At 39.6% G+C, this 20,972-nt stretch overlaps 1 protein-coding gene and 1 non-coding gene across 2 annotated transcripts; both read left to right on the plus strand.

Annotated features, from left to right (window-relative positions):
• Positions 1-1,283: 1,283 nt before the first annotated feature.
• On the plus strand, positions 1,284-1,356 carry trnak-uuu (transfer RNA lysine (anticodon UUU)). Its single transcript has one exon. It is a non-coding gene; the product is annotated as a tRNA-Lys (tRNA).
• Positions 1,357-1,859: 503 nt separating this feature from the next.
• On the plus strand, positions 1,860-20,642 carry LOC115431425 (solute carrier family 25 member 36-A). The gene is made up of 7 exons (XM_030151756.1): positions 1,860-2,294; positions 4,048-4,212; positions 11,501-11,578; positions 12,947-13,047; positions 14,990-15,056; positions 16,979-17,268; positions 17,359-20,642. Exons 1-7 carry the CDS (start codon positions 2,254-2,256, stop codon positions 17,550-17,552), a joined length of 936 nt encoding a protein of 311 aa, XP_030007616.1. The 5' UTR covers positions 1,860-2,253; the 3' UTR covers positions 17,553-20,642.
• Positions 20,643-20,972: the final 330 nt, after the last annotated feature.

The raw sequence follows: 20,972 nt of genomic DNA on the forward strand, positions 1-20,972 counted from the left end.
CCCTCTGACATCAGATAATCGGACTCTTATGATGCACATAAATCTAAGCTTAAATTCATCTATTTGACATATCATTCGGTTCATATAGAGGCAGAGGGGCTGTAAATCCTGTCCTTTCATTCAATGAGATTCAATGAGACTTTAAAATATCCAAGCACCTTATGTAGTTGGACTACACCCACTTTTCAAACCACCGTAGAACACTTAAATAACTGTTACACTTACATCACTGTTTCACATTATATCACTGCTACACTTTATATCACTGTTTCACTTTATATCACTGCCCAGAAATGTGTAAATACAATCAGAAGTCTTTATTTACAGTATTGTACAGGAAGCCCTTTTAGAGCAGTTCTTTAGCAAGTGTCTTTTAGAGTATATATACCAACCTTATTGTCAACCTGGTACTAACCCACTATTGTGTTGTGTTTTTGGTCTGTTTGTTTTTTGTCTTCTTGTGCTGTATGTAAGCTGCTGAATACTTGAATTTCCCCTGGGATCAATAAAGTATCTATCTATCTATCTATCTATCTATCTATCTATCTATCTATCTATCTATCTATCTATCTATCTATCTATCTATCTATCTATCTATCGTTCTATCGTTCTATCTATCGTTCTATCTATCGTTCTATCTATCTATCGTTCTATCTATCTATCGTTCTATCTATCTATCTATCTATCTATCTATCTATCTATCTATCTATCTATCTATCTATCTATCTATCTATCTATCTATCTATCTATCTATCTATCTATCTATGCCACTGTGACAGAGGTGTGCTTCTCATGTCCGATCCATTTGCAATATCTGAAAAGTTCTTCTCATCTCCTGGATTATGTCTGTCCATGAACTTCCACGGCTTTTTTCCACTATTTTCCTTTTAAAAAATAGTTTCCCTTGTTTGACTGTGGGTCTATGGACAAAATGTATATTGTACAGAGTGTGTAGCCTCTGGATGTAATTAGATATTGGGTTATATATGCACAATTCACAATTGTTTATGTGAAACACTTTGTAACATGTTTTAAAAAGTGCTATATTAATAAAACTTTACTTACTTACTTACAATTCAACTGAGTTAAACTGGAGTTGGATGCTTGATATAAGAGCTGTTGCAGATCTTCATTAGCATATATGCAGTGCATTATAGTTGCACAAAGTATGTAGCCTCTCACTTATGTAGTGGAATAAAATGAAACATGAAAACCAAGGGGAAAGCGCCAAAGTTACAGTTCAGCTGAATAGATCCAAAATCAGTTTCATTACGTATTTGTGAGCCCGGATAGCTCAGTCGGTAGAGCATCAGACTTTTAATCTGAGGGTCCAGGGTTCAAGTCCCTGTTCGGGCGAACGTTTTCTTACTCTGACAAATACTAATAGGTGAGTTAGGCTTACGTTTAGTAATGATCTGATATGATGCTATAAATTGTGAAAGTCACTCCTAAATCGTTAGTGTTAAATCGAGGTATTACAAAACACGTAGCCTCCATAGTTTTGCAACTTTCCCATTTTCAACGTGTACAAGTTCATAGGCATGCCCCTGTTGCAATCTACTATCTTTTACTACGAGGTCAGGCGCTAGTTTAACAATAAACGGCTCAGTTGTTGATAGTGTTCAGTTTAACCCACCTAAGTAAAACAAACAGAAGATCGTGCGTCTACATCTCGGTATACACACACATACACATCCGTCCTTCATCTCCACAGTTATGATCTCTGCCCTTCAAAATAAAAGCGCTATCACGTGAAGTAGTAGTGATGGGGCGGGTTCACAGGGATACGGTAGACGCGTCAGCCAATCAGCGCCTCTGTTTTGCGGCTTCCCATTGGACGATAAACACTGCGACCTGACTCAGAGGCATTCAGAAAGATAGGGCACGTCAACGTGAAGAAGGCCGACTCGTGTCTACGGCACTGCAATTACTTCAGGACTGGAATTATTCCCCTGCATTTAAGACACGCACACCATGCCGAAGCATTATCCTGTTTCAGAGGGAGGAAAGGCAGACCCGTGGCCCTGATATCGACCCGTGCCACCGGAAACCTGTTAGCTCAGGCAGCTAACGACAGCTAGCTAACTTAACGCTAGCTGTTACATACCCTCGTTTTTTTCACGCATCTGACCTCCACCACAACACAGGCGTATTGAGTATCACCAGCTTGTTAGGTTGGGGTCGGGTTTTTTGACTCCCATCCCCGTTGTTTGTGTTTGGTGCCCCGTGGACTCTTCTCGAATATGATACATAATGAGTCAAAGAGATACTTTAGTTCATCTGTTTGCTGGAGGGTGAGTACATTTTCAAGCCACATTCATGCAGAAGCTGTGCTAGCTAGCTCAACGCCATATCTGCTAGCAAGTACGAGACATTCTAAAATCATTTTTAGTATTATTTTAATATTTTTAGAGTCATATGCATTCAGTAAAACTGTCATTATTACCATCCTATGTGTCAGATGTCAGCTTAATAATCTTGTCCGTGCATCTGCACCCGTTGAAGTTATGCCCAATGTCACAAGTTACAATGACATTTCAATGTATAGTATGAATGAAACAGCTGATTGGTGTTAGTGTATGTCATAATTACATGCAAGTATTGGTTTCGATTGTCACATTTCTGCATTGAAGTTTTGCAGGAACTCACTTCAAGTAGCTCCGGAGCTTAAAAGAGACAATGAGCCACTTTCTACGTATGTGACATGCAATATCGGCTATAAAATAGTGCATCAAAACAAACGGAGGCTGTCTGTCAGTAAAGATCACCAGTCTCCTCAAAAAACTCTTTTAAGAAACCACAGAGATTCCTTTTGTAGTGTGACCTGATGCAACATCTAAACTGTGGTCATTTAGGTATCGCTTATTTGTTTATTCTTACCGTCCTGCAAGTATTTTGTTAAAGGGGTCATTTTAATTTTGGGTTAGGGTTAGTCCCATTTTGGAAATGTTATATGTGGATTGAAGCTATAAATCTTTTGCTTTTTTGGTATTTTAATGCAGTGTAAACATGCTTGCATTATTTATAGAAGCAATGTAAAATGGGCAACAAATACACTGCCTTGCATAAGGTAGAATATCCAAATAATGAGTGGAGAAACAAGATGTACCTATTATGACCAATTTATTCAGTGCACTCAGTTTACTGCCATTCTATTCTTCCTCTCTTGACTTTGCAAAAAAAGTTTGTTGACAGGACTTATCCCTCTGGCTGAAGTTGATTGAAAATTAACCTCAACTAAGAGATAACTGCCATCGCTTATGTTTTGATGTACTGCACCCAGGCCAGGCCCAGCCCTTACCTGCCAGCTGCAGTCCTGTCTGCACACTGTAGTAGTCTGCGCTGTTTTTATTTTTCAGTTCTCTCTTATCAGGCTTATTTACCGCTGAGTAGTTGATTTTTTTTTTTTTTTTTTTTTTATTATTATTAATCACACCAAAGCTTGTCATAAACTGATGCTCTTTATTAAGGACAGTTTATGATGGTCACAGGCGTGGGCTGAGTAGATTTTGTGGCTATAACAAGATTCATATGGACTCGTGTGAAAACTTTGAAATTCACATGGGTTACAAGGTGAGTCCAGACGAATAGGAAAACAGAACATCGCTAAAGCTGTTAAATGGAACCTTAATACTAAATTTGTTATGAAACTAAAGCATGTTGGTCTTGCCATTGACACTGCAATTCAATTTGATATCGATTTGGTTGATGTTTATATGAAAATGGACATATCTATGAGTATGGAATGTGATGCAGAGCTAAACAAAAGCTTTCTGTTATTCCACAAAAAACACAAAGCATTCCTGAATCTGGGTTCCCACACTGTGCCATTTCTTGTCTAGATGCCGGGAATCTTTAGAATTCCATTAGCCACACCATTGACTAATTTATTTATGCAGCACAATTAACGCTTTACGTACCTCTGACCATCTCTGCTGTTTCTGACACTGAAGAATAACATTAGGATTCTGCTTTTTCCATCAGCAGTGACGGTAAGATTGTTTGCTGACTGACATCATGTTTTTCCTGCCTCTGTTTTCATTCCAGATGTGGGGGCACGGTTGGAGCCATACTGACTTGTCCACTGGAAGTAGTGAAGACCCGTCTCCAGTCCTCTTCCATCACCCTCTATGTATCTGAGGTTCAGCTCAGTACAGTTAATGGGGCCAGTGTGGCCCGCATGTCCCCACCAGGCCCCCTCCACTGTCTCAAGTGAGTGCTCAACATCCCAAGAGTTGTATGTATGTGAGAGAGATTTGCCTGCACAGTTGCGGTTCCCTTCTCAGCAGTTACTGTGTTGCTGTGGCTGTTGTTGTGGTTTAGTGTGGTGGATGTCCTCTGGCAAAAGCAACCGTTTCCAAGAATCCAAGTCGCCAAACCCTTTGGAACATTACACACAGAACTAGGGCTGGGTAAAAAAATCTATTTAATCGATCTTAGATCGATTTCGTTTTAATTTTGCATAATCGATTAATAGTGGATAAGATCGAGTTTTCAGAGCAGGACTGGGACTATGCGGAAGCGCGACTGGCTCCATCTGTGAACCCCTGGAGAAGACGGGGTGTCCTGGTGTCGCTCGCAACGGCTCTGGCATGGAAAACATGCAAAGGAAGGAAGGGTGGGGGAAAACCCCTCCCGCAGTGTGAAGGAACTGGATTGGACTGAGGTTCTCTGAGGCGAGTCGCGAAAGCCGGTCATTCTTGGAATGATAACTTGGATCCATACTATCACCTATGGCTGAGTATAGAGTGAGTTAGCCCCCCCCAGTGAGTAGAAGCCACCAGCCATAAATCACAATAAAGATGATGGAGCAGTCTGTTCTGAGCCACTGCAGAAACATGGCCATGTTTGTGTCCTGTTCATTATTTCAGAGCAGGTTCAGCTCCCTCCTGCTGAAATGTCATATTTATTTCCTTTCTAATATCAATATTGATAGCAGTATTGATGCATGACTGCAGTGGTCAAATAATCAGGTTAGAACTCAAAATTGTACTTTGGTATCACTAAATTAATCTGAATCAATCAATTAAGACTGAATTGAATCAATATTGAACTGAATCGAATCGTGATTAATCGATTCAGGACCTTATGAATCAAAATCAAATCGATTGTGGAAATTGGCTATGTTACCCAGCCCTACACAGAACATACCCGAGTCACTTTAGCCAAGCAGGAAATTTTATAAGGGTCCAACTATTATCAGTTGAGCTTATAAGATTTTCATAACTTTGATTCTTTATGACTATGTGTTTATTCTGATAGGCTTTTTTTTTTTTCTATTTTTAAGTCAAGTCCCTGTTTGATTTCCACGGATGAACAGTTGTGATGCTAAAGGTAACCTAATATGCTCCATAGTGTAGTGAATCGTTGGATTACTTACCAGTAGGTCATGTTAGGGCTGTTCTGAACTAAAGCAGCCCTATTAATCATTTCTGTAATGTGATCTAGATTCACACCCCTCTGCTATCTCATATTTACATGACATGTCTGCCAATTCCATTGCACCAAACCGACCACTGCCTTTTTTCCCATAGCTGTTGGAACAAATAATAGGACGGTATATACCACATGATATTTTGTACTTAGAAAGACGAGGTAGAACCAAAGGAGACTTTGATTCAAGGTGACTGTTCTAGTAAATCTTTCCCTACACTTCACAATAGTACTGTAATGCAGTGACTAATGAGACACTACCCTCTATCTCATGGAGTAGCACTATGGGCCTCTCAGTGGTCCATTACTGTTAGTTTAATGTGTCTTGCTGCAGTTTATGGCAGTCATAAATTGTCACCAAAGCCCCACTAAATACTACTTCTTACCATCTTAACTTGACTGTTAATGTATTAAACGAGGATTGTGATATGTGTTTGCTGTGTGCAAACTATAGAGTTTGTCACTGAAGCTTCACTAGCAGATACGTCTTCACTCATACTGTGTTGTGTAAAGAGAATATCATGTTGGATCACAGAACGTAGGCTGTAATATTTGGTTTAAAAAGTCAAAGTGCCATTTGCAAGTGAGGTCTACAAATTAGACACACTTGGACATTAAGGTCATTGCCCCTGAATCCTAATTTCACCATAAAACAAACATCTTCCTGGTTGTTGGCATTCATTTCACCTGGTCTGCATACCAGATAATAATAATAATAGATTGGATTTATATAGCGCTTTTCTAGACACCCAAAGCGCTTTACATTATTGATTTGCTCTCACATTCACACTCTGGTGGTAGTAAACTACATTTGTTGCCACAGCTGCCCTGGGGCAGACTGACAGAAGCATGGCTGCCAATTTGCGCCTACGGCCCCTCCAACCACCACCAAACATTCATACACCAGAGTGGGTGGCACTGGAGGCAGGGAGGGTGAAGTGTCTTGCCCAAGGACACAACAGACTGACTAGGACAGAGCGGGATTCGAACCACCAACCCTTCGGTTATTGGACGACCCGCTCTACCACGTGAGCCACAGCTGCCAGATAGTCATGTGATCATAAATTTCACAAACTTTACTGCACAAATACTGATTATTCATTACTTTATTAGAGATTTAGAAAATAAATAGGCTGCATTGCACACAAACAGAAAATAGGTTGTCATGTTACTTGGAGACTGAATGTGGTTGCCAAACTGAGATCAAACATGTGCACGTAATCTTTGAGAACACCATTCCTCTGAGCAGATGTGTCCTGTTTTTATGACTTTAATCCCTAACAAGAATATGTGAACATTTAAAAGTCAATGATAGAATGCTCTTTATGATCTCTTAGGCTGCCTGTGTTGTCTGTTCTGTAACCACAAATGTACAGATTTAAACTTACTCTCATCTGACCCCATAATGTGTGACATATATAGAAGCAGATCAAAAGCAGATTAAACCATTGTCTTCATTCAAAAAAAAAAATAAAAAAATCATGAAATGATACATAATAGTTCAAAATTAGCTCTACCTGAGTTAACAACTATTAAATCTTGATTTCTACATTAGCAAGTGCTGCCAGGCACAACAAACACCACCCCCGCACATATTTTGCCCATTATAAGTAAATAAGAAGATTTTGAAAATTCATAAAAATTTTTTACTTTGGTCTATTATTCCCAAAATGTAATGAGATCCATTGTGGGTCACTGGCAATCTATAAACCCAGTTTGGTATGAATTCAACTAACAGTTTTGCTGCTAGAGTGTTACCAAACAAACATACCGAACCAAAAACAATCCCCTTTGCCTCCCTGTCAGGGGGCAGGGTATTAAATATAAAACAACAAACTAATATTAACATTTTCTGCATATGTACATAATTTTAACCTTTTAAGGGCCAAATTTGCAATATTGCGATAAGCAACATAACTGAAGGAAGCAGACCATTACTCCAGATAGTTGCCAAATCTTGTTACCACCTCCTACCAATAGATGACAGACATGCGCTCCTTAAGTCCTAACACCATTTCAGGGCATGTTTCTATTCAAAGTGAAGAAGAAAATTGAATTTGAAAGGCACGGTCCCAAGCTGGTTTAGTAAATAAGTAAAATTTATGTAGTTTTAGTTTTGATAGATAAGGACAGATTTGGCTACTGTGCTGCTTGGCTAAAAAGCTACTAAAACTTCCTGCATTTTACTTTCTAGTTATGTTTAAGTCAATTGATTGATTTTAAGGATAAGATGACAAAAAGCCAAAAACACAAAGAAAACTTTGATATAAATATGTTCAAAGTTCAATTTTACTAAAAGTTAGTCAATCGAATATGGCTGCCGCCCTGTGATGTCACAATAAGCAAGATGAGTAAAATAGATGAGTAATTTTGCTCCCATCATAAACTTTGGATCATGGCCAATATTTTTCTCATTTATAGTATGACTTTACCTTTAACCAAGCTACAGTTTTTGTTTTTTTTTTAATCTTGATATCAAAATTGAATGTTTTTTGAAAATTAAAAAAAAAAACAAAAAAAAACTCTGGCACCTAAAGGTTTAATAACCTACCTTTACACTTTCACCCATAATATACCTTCTCAAATATGTTTTTGTAATATTTTTTGTCATTTTTGTATTTATACCTAGCTATAGAATGTGAGTATTTCCTCCACCATTGACTTGCTGTAAACAAACATGCTTACTTACATAACATGTTGCATAATCCTTTGTCGTCATGTTTATAATTCTATAAATTCTTAAGTGTCGAGCTTACGTCAAAGTTTCATGCATCACTAGTAATGGAGCATTTGCTCAACCAAAAAAATCGCTCCTGTTTTCATTCCTGTATGGGCCATTGCAACTGATAATAAAACACAGTACTTTTTGAGACGTTTATCATACCCCAAACATCTTGTAAAATTTCATATTAATTACTTTAAACTCCACGTTGCAGTGATTATGTTATTTCTCAAGTCATCATTGTGATTGTGATTGCGGTTTAATTGATTGTTCAGCTGTAATTGTATTTACATCCTGAGAAGCAGAGCTGTCTTTGTTTAAATAAAGATACACAGCAGATGTCATTTCCTGCAGTTGGAAACTAATTTTCCGTTAAAAACAGGACCCTCCTGTTGAGAAAAATTGCTGTGACTCTCATATTTCGGTAATATCATATTCATTCATCTTCTGGACCACTTTATCCTCGAGGGGGTGCTGGGGCCTCATGTATAAAGCGTGCGTACGCACAAAAACCTAGCATACGCCCTTTTCCACGCTCACATTCACATGTATAAAGAGTGAAATGACCATGGAAATGTGTGGTCCTCCGCGCCCAGTCCATAGCTGGCGTACGCACGTTTCTAGTGCTTTTGAATCATTGGCGACACTTAGAGGTGACACTGGGAAACTGTTAATAATATGAAAAATAGGACCAATGGCCCTGTAGCTTACCGGCCAAATTAAAAGCTTTGGGAAATGTATCCAGATGCCATTTATTATCACCCAGTTATGTGTATTTATTATATTACAGAAATAGCCCATGTTTTGGTCATATTCCAATCAGATCTGTAAAAAATTCAAATTCCAACTTGATATCATTGATACTTACTGATTCAATCCACGTCCTATCTCTTATAATGGGAACATTTGTCAAAGTCGCACCAAATCCAGAGTCAGATCCAGATGGAAATAATGTCGATACCTTGTGTTGACATCATCATAAAGAAGCTGTATACCAAGTTTGAAGTCAATCAGAACTGTAGTTTCGGAGAAAAAGACGATTGAAATTTTTTCCCCATAAGAGCCCATGTCAACTTTTCCGTAAGTTTACGGATCCAGAAGAAGATCCTGATCAGCATGTGGACATTATGTTTTGGTCATCTCCCCATCAGGGTTGTACTGTAGAAATTTACACTTGATATCATTTATATTTACTGAGTTATTGCATCAATCCACGTCCTATCTCTTATAACGGGGAAATTTTTCAAAGTCGCACCAAATCCAGAATCAGATCTGGATCCAAATAATTTCACTAACTTTTGTTGACATGATCATAAAGAATCTGTATACCAAGTTTGAAGTCAGTCGGAATTGTAGTTTCAGAGAAGAAGACGATTAAAATTTTTGTAACGGATGACAGACAACGCTGACGGACGCCGCATGACGACAATAGCTTACGGCCTGTCGGCCGGTAAGCTAAAAAGGTCATTCCTCCTATTGATGTGCACATCAGAGATACACAGATGAACAATGAACACACCGACATGTCATCATACTGCCAGAGCAGCACATCAACCACCAGAACCAGACCCTGTATACCAGTGCCAATCCTGGCCGGTAGGACATTAAGCAACAACCATATGAAGAGACAAGGACACAAAATTCATTTGTTGATAAATGCATTTAATGTAGTGTTAATGTCTGTGAGAACATTTATTAGTCGGTCCAGTCGCTCATTGACTCCGCCGATTGCCCTCACGATGTCCTAATGTGACTCGGGTCAGCTCGGACCCATGCCGGTCTGATGGGCATCAGCAGCTGGCTGTTGGACCGGAGGATCGGCTAACACCAGGGAAGCAACAGGAAACCTCTGTGACAGGAGGCTGAGACTGCGTCACACCGTCTTCTGCCTCATTGTTGGAAAATAATAATTTGAGTGATTAAACATGAGTCAAAGTCTTTGGTTTCCTCTTTGATATCCTGACATGATTACGCATGAACCTTTATCTTTTTGGCTGTGATCAGACTATTGTATGACCCGTAGAATGAACTAATGTGTGACTTACACAAATAATAAATATATATTTACCTTGGGGATGATCCATGTCAGCCCTGTGAGAAAAGTATCACCCATAATAGCGGTGAGTCTTTGCTCAAATGCGCTGAGTTCGTCTCTTTTCTCCTGCCTGTTTTGGCCTCTGCTTCGCGTCCACCTTGATGTCATCATCTGATCATGTAGAGAGGGGAATCCCAGAGGGAATCCCACCTGCAGACCCCGTTTATACTAATTTGCATATTTAAATGTGGGCGTGGAGAGGGAGGAGTCAGGTACTCCAACATATGCACTCAATTCCACGCTGATTGGGATGTATAAAGGAAATGTACTTGGATTTGGGCGTACGCTCAGTTTTATTCATCTGGATTTTTTTTGTGCGTACGGACATTTCGAGATTTAAGCGTACGCCAGGTTTCAGTATGAAATCTATGCAAGTCTTTATACATGAGGCCCCTGGAGCCTATCCCAGCTACCATTGGGCAAAGGCGGGGTACACCTTGGACGTGTCACCAGTTCATTGTAGAGTTAATGATATCATATTGTTTTTCTTTTTTCAAAGGCATTATGCAATACAAGAATAATAAGAGAAAGAAAATTGTATTGGTCAAGAATCGTGACTTTACCCCTGCATGAAACAAATCAGGACTTCCTTTTAGCCTGTCATGGAGTCACTTAGACAGGTTAACATGAAGTGCTCAGAGACTATGCTGCTTATGACTGTGCATATGTCATCATCCTACATGATAAACAGAAAAAAAGCAAAGACATCTGTTTTACTGTTTGTTTTAAATGAACCCGCTATGGTTTTGTGTGAAGAAATGCAGATTGGTAGATGTGAATGCAATCTGTTAAACAAGACAGCCTCCTCCTGTTCCATGAAAGCTGGCTCAAATGGTTGTTTTCTAAGACCTCCATATTTATATTTATTTGTTTGTTTGTTTGTTTCCTCAGTCTACTTTGATACAAACCTCCTCCAAGTCAATGTTTTATCTAACCTATTCCCCACACAGTACAAAGACCAGTGTGATGAATACCACTGTTTACATACCATAGGGGATCCAGTTGGATACATACGTAAGATTTTAATAAAAGTTTTGGAGAGCAGGAGGATTGTGTTTAAAAACTAAAATGGGACTTTAAGCTTTATTTATGAATGCATAACACCAGTGGGGAAAAATGCACATCTGCCACTAATAAGCATTTGATCTTGAAGTGTTGACCCTACCTAATGATGCCAGATGCTTCTTCTGGGACAGAATCGTGGAGATGTTAGACTACTGATGTCTGCCATATTTCTTTGTATTACTCAGGTTAATTTTGGAGAAAGAAGGACCTCGCTCTCTCTTCAGGGGCTTGGGGCCAAACTTGGTGGGTGTGGCACCTTCTAGGTAAGAAGTTTGTTAAAACTTACATCTATACACCAGTTTTGTTTTCTGTAATGACAGCAGACAAAAGTGGCGTTCCTCTGATCAACTCTTAAAGCATTTGACTTCAAGAAATGCCATACTATGGCCATTTATGTTATTGTAAATAGTGATGATGGGAAAAAATAATTTGAAAACTATTTTTAGGGTGAAAACATGTTTGTGTTTTTTCTAAAGCCAGGTATGTACTATGTGATTTTTGCATTGTCCATCCAGGATGGAAGTTGAAAAAACATTACATCTGTGGGTTTAAGAGTGTTAAAACTCTGACATACTGTATGTAATTCTGAGAAATGAAGGATGAACATCACACATTGCAACTGCTATTCCAACCACTGTCTACCAGCCAGCCAATAGGAAAGCAGCATAGAACTATGCAATGATCAACACATCATGTACATTTCACACACATCATCCACTCAGGTTGGCCTCTTTTCCTGAGCCATGACTGAGTTCACATCTTCCCCTTATAATTATTTTTCATACACATAAATCCCACTATTGGGTCAACATGACTTTTAGCTCACTAATGATGTTTAATGTTTTAGTTTTCTATATTGATCTGTGTCATAGCCTAACTTTTGGTATCATTACCATCTACATTGTCCATAGGTACCCGTAACTGGAGAATTGTTCATTTTCAATCACTTGTCTCACATTTTGAGCAGTTTACTGTTGCTGAGCTAAGTTGAGCACTGCCATCATTGCGTCATATTCATTAATTATCCACAGTGGCAATGCCAGGAGCAAAGTGGTGGCTAATGGCAGTCAGGAGGCACTAATGCTGTAGCAAGCAGCTGCCAGTGCTAAGCATACGTCAAGTGTTTTGTTAGCATCTTACATAAATGAATACTGATGCGGGAGCGTGGAGGCCAGTGTGCCTACATGCTTCAGTGAAGATACAGATGTACAGAAAAACATTGTCAGTGAAATGTGAGTGATGAGCATTTAGTGTCATTGGGTCTGTCGGTAGACAATAATCTGGCTCCAACGTTGCATTGTGCTGCTCAAGAGGAAAAAAGGCAAAACCAACATAAAATCTTATATTTTAGACAGAAGTATAAATGTAACTCTCATGGCCTTTTAAATGTGTGAAGACTTAATGAATGGAAGTAGAAATGAATGATCATTTAAAGCTCTTTAAGCTGAGCCTGACACACGGGCAGTTTTTATTTGTTCTTATGATGTAATTAATGAGCTACATTGCTGCTGTAGGCACATTATTGGATAAGACTCATTAGCTTTGAGCTACAAGACCAAAGTTTAACTTTTGAGAACATTTTTTGCCTTGTACCATTTCTAAATATACTCGCTATTGTTGAACTTCAACAGAGCAATCTACTTCGCTGCTTACTCCACTGCCAAAGAGAAACTGAACGGTGTGTTGGAACCTGACTCCACACAGGTACACATGGTCTCAGCTGGAATGGCAGGTAAGGAAATCTCTGAGGCTGTAAGTTAAGATGTCCTAATGCTTTCTAACATAGGAGGAATGTGAACTGCTGAGTAGTGACCGTCTACAGCGTGCTTGTCATAAATGAAGGCAGCCCATTCAGTGCACATAAACCTCAATGAATGTATGTGTTCCATGTAGGACCAGGCTTGTGTAACTTTCTATATAGGTTAGCTGTTGTGCCATATTTAATGCAGAGACCAGCAGTAGAAGAACTTTTTTTTTTTTTTTTTTTTTTTTTTAAAGCCATTGTTTGAAAATTCTAGTCATGCATCAGTAGCTCCTTAAACCTTATGTACTCAACACCATGCTTATGCTGGTTCTTTGACCCTTTGCCTTGATCCACACTCGGCTCACTATGATAAGGAAGCTTGCTTAAAATTGCCTTGACGGGATGTCATTTAGTCACTATGCATGTCAGCGGTGTGTTATTTGCTCGTGTGAATGCTGAACCTTTTTACAGCGCAGATCATATGGGCTGTCTTCTTCATGTGTGTGAATATGTGGGTGAATCTGACAGATCTGTTTCACTGCCAGATTTAACACAGCATGACTTAGACCCTTTAACTCGGTCAAGGTCAGCGTTTGTCGGTTCTGCTCCGACTGTTGGCAGTGCACACCTGCAATCAGAGTCCTGACATGAGTAGCACTGACAGCTGAGGAAGCGTTGACAGTCCAGCTGTTAATGTAGTCGGCACGTTGATACATGATACCAAAAGCAGAGGTTACATCCTGCATTTACTTCTGCAAACAAAGTGCAAAGATGACCTTAAGCTAAGGCAGATCTGATTCATATCTTACTCCTCAGTAACAACATTGGCAGGACAAATAAAAATATTGCGTATTATAATCTACCAATAAATCTTCATTAGGTGTAATTATAGATTAGTATTATTTAACTTATGTGCCAACTAAGCTTCTATACTTGGCATCATTTGTGTGTTTTGCAATTTAGCGGAATAAGTACCGCAGGGCACAAAGTTAATTATTGTTTTAATGTCAGAGGGTTTACTATATACGGCTGTATTCTTCCAGCCGATCCCATCTCCTGTCCTGTTGGGGTTCATTGTTATCTCACATGAGGCTACCTAGAGTAAGCGATTCTAATCAAAACACTTGTCAAATTCAGCAAATCCCTCCCCACAGTCTGCTTCAGTCTGTCCCCTGGGGAAAAAAACATTTTCTTCCATACAGCCACCACTCACAGGGTATTTATGTTCATCCATCGTACCTCTACTGTTGAAATGCAACCACTCTGTAGATTTGTGAATTTTGGGGTTTACGCTTCCATAGGAGCACTGTGGGTGTGGGTGGCATGTGTGTATTTTGTTGATTGCGTTCACCTATCAGTAGTGATCGAAAAGTAATTGAATATGTGGGGTCTGTTGGATGGTGGGGGAATGGGAAGTCAAATGGTTGCATGCTGACTATATTGCTACACACAAGCCTGTGTCTGTTTTAGGCTTTTACTCTACCCTAGCTCTCCTCTTGCAAGGGCATGAGACCCCCACACCAGCAGGGGTCTCTAGCTGCATCTGTGAGGAGTTACTTGGGTTTGTGTGAGTACTCACCACAGATCTGTGCTTTTTTCATCTGGTTCTTCTTTCTCCTCTATGCATTGTTTCCTTTCTCTAATCCCTTGTCTTGTAGGACATTGGGTAGGAGCCTTTTTGTTCAGTTGATTGTACAACACAATTTTTAGGTCATTAAGTCATAGAAGTCTTTAGTGGGACTAGCCCTGTGTGTCTCTAGGCTGCTTTTGTGGCTCTTCAGACATTTTATTAAAAATAAAGTTTACATTATTTAAATGCATTGTATCTGATCTAGAGTATTAGTTTGTAGACAGTTTGAAACAGTTTGTTGTGCGACTGAGTAATTCTACATTCTACATACAAGCTGTAAATTATTATCGTTTTTTACAGGTTTTACAGCCATCACAGCAACTAATCCCATCTGGCTCATTAAGACCCGCCTACAGCTGGATGCCAGGTAAATATTACAGTCATATATAAACCCTATTTCTAGAAATGTTATGTATTTGTATTATTTGTATTATTATAAAGTCTGTGACATTTTTCTTCAATACAGATTATGACATAGGAATTCCTGCTAAACTTTTTTGGCTTTAGAGGGTCATTTCTTCATTTAGTTCCAAAATTTCAACTTATGATCCAACCCATATAAAATATTGCTGCTGTACTGTGTTCTTTGTTTAATACTGTTGTTTCTTTCAACTCGCCACAGTGTTATCCGTGTACTACAAGATGAGAATAGGGAATAGAATAGTAAATAGGGCCCTGATACCTGAGGGCTGCATATATATCAGGGTCTGGTCGGTTAACTTTTGGTTGTTAGTGTGCTCTTCTTAGCTCCTAGGCCTGTTTTTTCCACTCTTCATGCAGGGGCACAGTTTCCATTAGTGCAGTCCAAAACCCCACTAACACATAGATGAGGTTAATGTTCCATTTAAATTGGGGACAGAAAAACAATTTGTGCCAACCTGAACGACAGTAGAACTTGTGGAATATGACACATGTTGTTCAGCTAAGGGTCTGATAAATATGTCCAGAGACAAATTATTGTGTTTTTAGATAGAGGAATAAACAAAGAACATGAATACTATCATCGATATTCAATAATAAAATAAAAACAATAAAATATACAATAGTAAAATAAACTAATAAAATTTATAGTAGGCTGTTGTTTTTGCATAACTCAAAAGCAGACATGTATAAAATGATCTAAGTTTACAGAGCTGAGAATGTGTCATTATTTCAGGGTTGTCTTATTCACTCTGTCATATTTCACCCTTAACAATCAGCTGCCACTATTTTTGTCAAGTTATCAACCCATTATTTGTTGATTAATAAACATCAGCATTATATCAGCCACTTCAGGTACTGCTTATACCAGTGGCGGCTGCTCGTCTTTCAGAGAGGGGAAGCTCATTGTCGGCTTACATTAAAAAAAAAATCAAGTTATTTAAACATAAATTCGGCCCTCCATTCCTTTTTAAGAAAATGGTCAGTGACCTTATCGTACCAACTAAACAAGAAAACGTTGAAATTATGTTAAATTGAAACAAGGAAGTACAATGAGTGTGTTTTATTTACAGTGCAAGAAATGAACAAGTAATTTCGTCGTGATTTCTCTGTCGATTTCACAGCAGAATGCGCGACGGTATTAAACTGAACTCTGTCAAGTGAAGGAGTATATCTCAAAATAGCTGTCAATCAAATGGGATTCAGCCTTTCGACTGATCCTCCAATCAGCACGTGGAAGCCTGGCGTCCAGCCCAGCCGATGTCCACCCACAGCTCCATTCACCCCCAGAGACACCAAGCGTCCGGGGGCGGGACAACATCGTGGCATTTATCCAATTACCGTCCAGTTTTGAGGCAATGAAAAAAACTGTTCCACTCAGTCCCATTGAAGTGCATGGATGCTGGGCTTCTATGGGCAAATGCGTTGACCATAGACTGTATGAGAAAACAGTGCAACGGGAATGTATGAGAAGTGAACAACATTGAGTCCGTTGATTTGTGGTAAAGCTGATTCTGAACGAACTCGTCTGTGAGATGAACATGTTCTAACACATTTGTAGTCAATGAATTGTCAACACAACCGAACATATTTGACCATTTAATTTTTGTAATTTTAGGGGAAGCCGAGCTTCCCTTGCAGTCTATGAGAAATCGCCTCTGGCTTATACTCATGCCAAGTGCTCACCAGCAGAGTCCAACAGGCCACAAGACATGTTCGCTGGTGTTCTATGTATAAACAGAACCGGTGCAGGGAGCTGCAGCTCTGCTGATACCAGTGTAATAGAGGTTTTGTGACTTTGTATTTTTAATATGAAACTACATATCACTGTCATTTCTATTACACTATGTGTGTGTTCTCTCTTCTCAGGAATCGAGGTGAGCGAAGGATGAGTGCGTTTGAGTGTGTGCGGCGAGTGTATCGGGCAGATGGCCTGCGAGGTTTCTATCGGGGTATGTCGGCATCCTACGCCGGCATCTCAGAGACTGTGATCCACTTTGTGATCTATGAAAACATTAAACGGCGCCTCTTGGAGGCAAAGGCACCACAGAACATGGATGAGGAAGAGGAGGCATCTAAAGATGCTTCAGACTTTGTGGGCATGATGCTCGCTGCTGCCACCTCCAAGACCTGTGCCACATCTATTGCTTATCCTCATGGTGAGAGTCCGCCATAACCTGTAAGCTAGACAAGCCTGGTTAATTGGTGGGGCTTTTCTTTAACCTTTCTGTATGTTCTTGCCTCTGCAGAAGTGATCCGTACTAGGCTACGTGAGGAGGGCACCAAGTACCGCTCCTTCTTCCAGACTCTGACAACAGTGCCCAAGGAGGAGGGCTACCGCGCCCTGTACCGCGGCCTCACAACGCACCTGGTACGACAGATCCCCAACACGGCCATCATGATGTGCACCTATGAGCTGGTGGTCTACCTCCTGAACGGTTAAAGTCTTCCCCCTTTTAGACAGTATGTGTTAACCCTGCCCCTGTCCGGAGAAGGAGAGAAAAGAAAGAGAGCAACTGCACACCAGCTAGCAGCCTGTTCCCAAGAAGAACGCAGAGACAGCATGTTGACCTTTGTCTCAGTGAAGGAAGGGGTTCTTAAAAATAGGTTTTGTTTTATAACCAAAGGGTCTGGCACAATGACAAGACTCCCAAGGGTCTGCATTAGATGGGGATTTGGGTTTAGCAGTGGCTAGGCATCGTTGATTGCTGTCAGCGCCATCTACTTTCATTTGTTTTCCATCTGATTCCCCTTCCTTTGGTTATATGCGCAGCTTGTGCATCCTCTAATTGAGAGTAATTCAAAACGAAGTACCATAGTTACAGTATAATCTGTCTCTAACAATACTAATAAGAATGAGAAAGTACAGTAATCCCAGCCCTTACCTCCTAATGGATATAAGACCCTCTACAGCTACAGGCTTTGTCCTTGCGACTATTTAAATAGTATGATTACTCCAAGAGGCCCCAAATACAAAGATGCCCAGAGCTTAAGTCTTGGACAAGGGTTTTCTGACATTGAGGAGAGTAAGGAGCAGTTGGTGCTTGGGGCTTGTTGATTGAAGATGAACAGAGGATAATGGTGAATGGGAGGATAGGTGAAAGACAAAATGTGCCTTGTGTTAAAATGTGATGTAGACTAAAGATGCACAGCGGCTGCAGGGGCAGGTGGCGCTCTGGTTGACTGGACACAGATACTAGAGGAGTAGAGCTGTAGCTGTACACTGGTGTTATGTGTTTTCAGGCGCTCATGGAACCTTTTAGTGAAGCTTTTTTACATATCGTGAACACACTTATTATTTTCCCTGAGCTCTTTACACTAAATACCCACAGTACATGAAACCGTTGCATAAGTGGCAGATTTGTTTTCCCCCAATGCGTAGATGTGTATAATATGAAGTCAGGACCTTGGAAACTGTTTGTGTAAACCAAGTGTGAAAAAAAACTAATCACTAAGGTTTAACGGAGCCTTTAAGGTCACCAGAATATAATCCACCTTTAACTACTGGAATGTAAATAGGCCAGAGGAGTATATAAACAGAAGCAGAACATAGACCCATATTGTGAATTATAAATAAATAAAAATCTTAACAAATTTTAATATTGATAGATATTATATGAATGGCTACATGATTGTGTTGAGCTTGTCTGACAAGTAACAGCAAATGTTCTTTACAGCAGAGAGGACTAAGCGTGATACCAACTAAAACAACAGTGTTGTCATTGCAGTATGTTTTAGAGTTTCTCTACAACTCTCATCTCATTTGTTTTGCCTCAGTTGGAGAACCCATGCTAGTTTTACAGGCGAGGACAATCCTCTTGAGTTTACTCTGGAAACTTCTTGTACTAAGTTAAACCAGTGTGTGCAAGAAGTGGCCAGGAATATGCTCGTCATAAGCGCACATTAATTAAATGCAGACTAGTGTAAACATGGTTGATTCCCTCCTGTATTCAGTTGAGGGTTTTTGTTCTTGGTGAAAACATGTCTTCTCCAAAAGAAAAAAAAATCACTGCATTTCAGGATTAAAAAAAAAAAAAGAAGAAGAAGGCTTTTGTTTTGTTTGTCAGTGTTTCATGTACTTGGATTTCCCTGTTATGGGATGGAAATGTGCTTGCTCTCTGCTTTGAATGCTTTTTTAAAAGCAGTTTTATGTTATGAACAGTTCAAATAACAGCAGAAAACAGTGTTTTGCTATCATCTCGATCATTCGATCATCCCAGTTACCACATATGCAGACCTTCTGTAAACACATCACCAGCTCTTAGCCTGTTGATAATTAGTGCATTCTAACCGACTGCAAATGGTTCAGCCCACAACACAAGTAATCATCCAGCTATAACAGCTCACGCTATGGTTTTATTCCAGTGTATTTTAACTGACTTTGATAACTTCTCTAAACACTTCCCTCACCCTTTTTTAGGTCAGAGTAGTGCTGGTGCGCAGCAGTCCCATGGAAGGGAAGGGCAGTTTTGACATATGCAGCTAAACTATGCTCACTCTCTCAGTGCCGTTGTGCTTGAGACTGTAAACACAGCTTAAGTGTGACCCTGATGCTTTTCAGAGAACTCCACCGCAATTATTGATCCTCAATGTGAACACTTGAGTTTTACAGCATACATGAAGGATGCATTAGTTTAGCCTCACTGTAATTCTTATCAGATGTGTCGATGCTTACAGACTGTACCGTCAACACACACTAGTGGTAGGTGACACTGTTGCTGCTAGTAGTGATCATGTTACTGGCTACACTCCTATTGGTTTAAAACAGGATGGATAGACAAGTCATGCCAATAGTGTGAGTTGGTGGTGCAAATTAAAGGATCAGTTCACCCATAACACAAGTGAACATGTTTTCCCTTTTACTTTACTGTATGTTTGTTTTCCAAATTTTGAGGATCCATGAGGAGAGTTTCATACACAGGTTAAAAAAATGTTTATTCTTTGGCAGGAAGTAGTTTCAGCTTATGCAGAGAGGATTGTCATTGTTTATTGTAACAGGAACTTTGATTCTAAGCACCACAAATATTGTAGCGTTCACTTTCAACGAATGAATTGTCATCAAAATGCGAAAACAAAACCATCTCTAGCAGTACTGTTCAGATATTGTCCCTTCCATTTGGGTGAACTGCCTCTTTAACTATGTGTCTGTATGCATCTCATTTGTTTGTGTACGTGTCTCATAGTTTGTCAGATGATAATTTTCTACGTCCCGTGGTTATTCTTTTGCACCCACACGTTTGCATTGTGTGCCAGTGAGTGTGTGTGTGTGTGTGTGTGTTAGCGCGGACTTGCTTACATGACGGTCTAATGTCATACAGTCTTGTGTGTAAGAGATCATAAGAGTGTATGCACTCAGTTGAATAGCTGCAAACTGTTTTTATCTTTTTAAATGAATTGTTGCCTTTTTCCTGACACCCTTTGTTTTTTCCATGTTGTCATTGTGGAGCCGACTGATCGGGAGGCTCGGTCTATGCATTCTCTCATACCGGTTTTTGTAAAACAACAAGTCAATAAAATGGAGAGTGCAAGTACATTCTGGTGTCTGAAAGTCTTTATTTTTGGTCTGAAACACAAATTATCAAAGGAGTTAGTTTACATATCTATATAGTTCCTGGTTTATGGGAAATGATTCCATTTCCATCATCATTTATTCATCCATCCATATAGTTGTGATAGTGTTTATTATATAGTTTCGGAGATGGTAGAAGTATCTATATGCAGTAGTTGTATATCCACAGTTATTCACAATAGTCTCTCTCTCTGTCTCTCTCTCTGAGACTTTCTCCTATTCAGGCCATGATAATAGACATATAAGTTTGATCCAAAGAATGTTTACCATTTACAATAAAACATTACGAATAAA

The sequence above is a fragment of the Sphaeramia orbicularis genome, chromosome 13, assembly GCF_902148855.1.
Source record: "Sphaeramia orbicularis chromosome 13, fSphaOr1.1, whole genome shotgun sequence".
Taxonomy (NCBI): Eukaryota; Metazoa; Chordata; class Actinopteri; order Kurtiformes; family Apogonidae; genus Sphaeramia; species Sphaeramia orbicularis.